General features: G+C 39.7%; 1 protein-coding gene across 1 annotated transcript; it reads right to left on the bottom strand.

The window, feature by feature from the left end:
- Positions 1-408: 408 nt before the first annotated feature.
- Positions 409-2,692, bottom strand: beag (IC cytokine homolog beag). Its single transcript, XM_073974876.1, has 3 exons — positions 2,263-2,692; positions 621-2,188; positions 409-547 (listed from the first exon to the last, which is right to left on the bottom strand). The coding sequence occupies exons 2-3, from the start codon at positions 2,172-2,174 to the stop codon at positions 479-481; spliced, it is 1,623 nt and encodes a 540-aa protein (XP_073830977.1). The 5' UTR covers positions 2,175-2,188; positions 2,263-2,692; the 3' UTR covers positions 409-478.
- Between the last annotated feature and the right edge of the window lie 2,678 nt (positions 2,693-5,370).

Below are 5,370 nucleotides of genomic sequence, written 5' to 3'. Positions count from 1 at the left end.
AACTTTACAATTTGTGTAAAGATTTACTAGCTACACATATCTGCTGAAACACCCCTCAGCTCTTGTGTTGGGGGGACTTGTTCTTGTTTAACTTGGTGTCGGCATAACTTAATTGGTTTTGAATATTTCATTGAGTTCATTTATTTGACTTGTTGTTAACGTTGGCATAGATCGATCGACTTATCTTGATTTTTGATTTCAAGGCTTGATTGTTTGTTTTGGAACTAATCCAGGGATATGTATTATATAAATGTAATTAAATTAATGAATGCTCCTTACGGACAGTTTGCCACATATATATGTTTTGTTTCGGACTCTCAACGATATATTTTCAAAGACTTCAAAAACAATTTTATTCACATCGCCGATGTCGGAATCTTTCTTGCTTGTTCTTTTTATAAAATAACATTTTTCTTTCACTTTGTATTTATTATTGAAATCTTCGGTTTCAAAATTTATATTGATAAGATAATTCATTTTAATATTTAGCTTGTTTATAATCTGGTTCATCTGAGGATGTTTTGGATTTACGTTTTTGTATAATACCCTAGAAGAGCAAGAAAAAAGTAAACAGGTTAGTAAGCATCACCATTTCATGTCACCATTACCATTTCTCTCACCTGAATCTTTTGCCACTCCCTATCCAATTCGGCTTTTTCACTTTTCTCTGTTTTATTTTTACGAGTCTTGCGGCCATCTTGCATTTTGACACCATATTGGAATGCAGCCTTGGGCAGAGCTTCTTTGGTACTCATATAATCTGAGTACTCTTCCTGGGTATCGAAATCCCAACGGCCAATGGGTCCCTTTTTATTACCCAAATCCATTTTGGTATAATCCACCTCATCGTCTGAGTCATCAATGGCATCATTCATTTCTTCAAGCCCAGGATAACATTCTGCATAACCCTCAGGTTCATTGGCAAAACGAGCCACAATGGATTTATTGATTTTAGGTGGTGCTGGTATGGTGATAATGGGTTCTGGCTCTTCTGCTGGTTTATTTCCATCATTGAAATAGCTTGGAGGTTTGACAGCTGAGGATGATGACGATGAAGAGGGGGCCATGAACTTGTCATTTGTTTTAGTTTTATTATCCACTTTCAATGTGGGTTGATAATCACCAATATCATCGTATATGGAATCTCCAGCTGGAGCCTTATTCATGGCCTTTGAGGAAGCAGCCAAGTCCTGTATATCCCGTTCATGGAACAATGGTTTGTCTTTGTCACGTTTCTTGTTTTTCTTATTGCGACCACCCGCCCTTAGATAGGATAGAATTTGTGATAGTTTATTAATGACTATGTCATTGGTGGTGAGAGTTGCAGCATCTTCACGATTCAAGGGTACCTCATATTTCGATCTAATCAGGGTTGTGGGTATATCTGTCTCAGCATTTTCATCATCCTCCAAATCAATGACATAAGCCATCCGTCCGGGTGCAAAAAGCTCACATCGTTGTATTTCCTTGGATCTTCGGGCTTGTATTAAATTGAATATGTTACGGGCCATTGGACCTTTAATGTTCATATTATCTTCCATTTCTCGGCGCTCGGCCTCCAAACGTTCTGCAGCTGCAGCAGCTTCCATTTTCTCAGTGGCCGCAGCAGCCAATTCACGTTCCCTTTCCTCCTGTTCCTTTACCTGCAATTCTGAACGGACCTTTTGCAACAAGGCATAATCCAGACCCTTGACCAAATGAGTATGTTCCATATCACCACCCAAGAATTTAGATTCTTGAATAATTCTTCGCCGTCGTTCGGCAGCATCTATTCCGGACTTCATATCAGGCGCCACAGCCCTGTATGCATTTGTGGTACTATTATGACCGGGGGTGCCAACATTTTGATAATCAGGATTTGCACCATCTCTCCTCTCACGGGCTCGATCTCTGTATTTTTCGGACAATTCTTGTAATTTGTTGTCTTCCTGTTTCTTGAGGGCGGCGTAATAGTTTTTCTTTTTACGCCTCAGATCACCACGTTCACTCGAACTTCCATGGCTTTTCTTTTTCTCTGTGGATGCAGGAGTTCCAGGGGTGGCGAACGTAGCAGGTGTGGAGGCTGAAGGAGCTCCTCCCCCACCTGCTGGAGCACGAGGTGTGGCCAATAGTTTACGAAAATCATCATTTGTTAAACGCACCGATGGAGGTGCTTCCGTATGAGCTTCAGACATCTTTCTCCAACTCTCTGAATGGGAAAAACAAAATTATTATTTTTTTTTCCTTTATGACCAAAGCTTATAGCACAAGCAAAATATTTACTACGAGCTGTTCAATGTGATGATTCTGTGACTTCAACTAAAGGAACTAGTTCCTAATAGGGATACGTAAAATCGATTTCGGTTATAGCCCGTTTCCACGGCACGTCGTTCGTTCTCTTTTCGTTGTTCGACCCATAACTACGAATAAATTACTTATTTCTCCGCACAAAATTCTAGAACGACGATTTTTCTACGTTATTCGATTAGAAATATTCTTTGAACGACGAATAAATATGTCCCATCCCAAACAAATGAGAGCATTTATCGAAAAAATTAATTATGAGATGTCTAAATTCAAAATTGAAAAATTTGTTGAAAACACAAAAATTTTATTAAATCCACACACATTTCTTGTCCATTAGTCCCGGGCCACACTACAGTAATTTCACTGAAATTTTGATATGAAATTATGCGTCTCTAGATCGACGTCCATAGTCTAGGTCCACACTAGCGTGAATTTCATTCAAAAATTGCATGAAAGTAGGCGTTTCTAGATCGAGTTCAATACTAGAGTAAAATCACGAAATTGATGTATTGGGAAATTCGATCTATAAACGCATAATCTCATGCAATTTCTTAATGAAATAGTAGAGTAAAATCATAAAATTGCTGTAGTGGGGAATTCGATTTAAGAACATCTAATTTCATGAAATTGTTTAATGAAATTCACGCTAGTGTGGACCGGGACTTAGTTCAAAATCGCGTAAAAAATCAGAAACAAATAACTGAAAGTCTGTATACACAAATATTGTTTTGACATGTCTCTCTTTAATTTTGAAAATAGAACCATATAAAAATATATTGAAATACAAAATTATTCAGAATTAATGAAAAAAATGAATGAAATGTGTGTAGTTAAATATACTCTAAAGCCACACGCTGAAATTTTCATACGAAACTTTCCCATTTTTATGGTGTTCTTAGGTCGAGTTCCCCACTACAGTAATTTCATTAAATTACTTTAGTATGGAACTCGATCTATAAACGCCAAAATAATGGGAAAGTTTCGTATGAAACTCAGTAGTCACACGCACAAAATTTGCGACGAATCTTTCCCATTATTTTGGCGTTCATAGATCGAGTTCCCCAATACAGCATTTTCATAAAATAATTTAGTATGGAACTCGATCTGTGAACGCCAAAATAATGGGAAAGTTTCGCCGCAAATTTTGCGCGTGTGACTACTGAGAAAGTTTTAGCGTGTGGCTTTAGAGATAGAATATAGATTTGAAGGAAAGTCTATTGCTTTTCCTATTCATTTAATGTATATTTTATGCGTTTTCGGTTCAAATTTTTGTGAAAACAAGGAAACAAAAATGAAGGGAATTTTGTTTTTTCAAAATAGTCTGGCTTAATCCCATTGGAGGAAATTTTGTTTATGTTTCTGTTAATTACGAATGGTGTCGTGGAAACGGGGGGTGACGTAGGGGATGGAAGATACCAAGGAACGGTCCTGACCGGTTTTAACATGGCAAAGCCCAGGATTTATCTTGGTCCCTCTTTCATCCCAAGTGGACACTGACCTCCCCGTGGTGTCACCTGGGGAACTGCCTTTAACACCCGTTAAAGGTAGTGAGCTAACATGTGCCGCGCGTTCACCCATAAGAACGTTAAAAACTTGGGTTTGGGCGTCGGGTTAGTAACCCTCCCCTAGAAAAAAGAGCCTACTATGAAAAAACGAAAGAAAAGAAAAACAAACCCCTCTAAAGTTGACGAACCCCGCAAACGTTTTAAGGACCATGATCTGCGAATCTGCACCTGGAATGTTCGCACTCTTTATAGAGAAGGTGCAGTCTTCGCATTGGCAGACGTACTTGAAAAGTACAAGACCGATATTACTGCCATACAGGAAATACGATGGATTGGGAAAGGCGTCACAACAACACCTAAAGGTGACGCACTGTATTATAGCTGCCATGACACAAAGCATGAGTTTGGTTGCGGTTTTGTAGTTGGTCGGAGGTTAAAACATCTGGTCTCCAGCTTCACCCCAGTGAATGAAAGACTTGCTACAATTCGATTTAAAGCAAAATTCTTCAACATCAGCTTTATCTGCGCTCATGCCCCAACCGAAGACAAGGACGAACAGACCAAAGATATATTCTACGAGAGCTTAGAAGAAACATATGACCGTTGTCCTGCCCATGACATTAAAATTGTTCTAGGCGATTTTAATGCCAAAATTGGAAAGGAGAATATCTTTGGCCCAACAGTCGGGAAATTCAGTCTCCACAGTGAAACATCTGACAATGGTATGAGACTGATAGACTTTGCAGCTGCAAAAAACATGGTAGTTAGCAGTACCAGATTTAATCATCTCGATATTCATAAGGGCACCTGGCTGTCTCCAGATCAGAAAACAAGAAACCAAATTGATCATGTTGTGATAGATGGAAGACATTCATCGAGCGTGTTGGATGTACGATCGTTCCGAGGCGCAAACATTGATTCGGACCACTACCTTGTTGCAGCAAAGGTACGCATCCGCTTAAACGTAGCAAACAAAGTACGAACAGACACAACACGAAAGTTAGACATCGGTAAGCTGCAATCACAACAGATAGCCACTGCATATTCCACTCAACTAGCCCAATTGCTTAATCAAAGCCCTCCTCATCCCGATAACATATCAGCGCAATGGCAAAGCATTGCCCACTCCATGCAAACAGCCGCAAAATCCATACTTGGATACCAGAGACCTCCACCAAGGAATCCATGGTATGATGAGGAGTGTCGTGCTGCCACCGAAGAGAAAAATGCGGCATATAAGGCTACTTTACAATCCGTAGCAACGCGTAGCGCACGAGAGAGATACAGGGAGAAAAGGAGAGAGGAGAAACGTCTTTTCCGCAGGAAAAAGAGAGAGATGGAAAAGCGGGAGTGTGAAAAAATCGAGATGTACAGGAGCCAGAATGAAGTCCGAAAATTCTACCAAAGAGTCAAGCATCAAACTGATGGCTTTGGTACAGGCACATCCTCCTGTAGAGACCAGCAAGGTAATTTGGTAACTGATACAGATAGTGTACTCAGGATATGGAAAGAACATTTTTCAAATCTGTTGGTATCCAATAGCAGCGAAGACGACGAAGATACCACAGTCCCAATCCCA

This window comes from Musca autumnalis, unplaced genomic scaffold, assembly GCF_047663935.1.
Source record: "Musca autumnalis isolate F117 unplaced genomic scaffold, ASM4766393v1 scaffold_1, whole genome shotgun sequence".
NCBI lineage: Eukaryota > Metazoa > Arthropoda > Insecta > Diptera > Muscidae > Musca > Musca autumnalis.
This window is presented reverse-complemented; position numbering and strand designations above follow the sequence as displayed.

Coding starts and splice junctions, on each gene's coding strand:
- beag (XM_073974876.1), bottom strand. CDS start 2,174: ATGTCTGAAGCTCATACGGAAGCACCTCCATCGGTGCGTTTAACAAAT. Junction 548..620: donor GGGAGTGGCAAAAGATTCAG/GTGAGAGAAATG, acceptor TTGCTCTTCTAG/GGTATTATACAAAAACGTAA.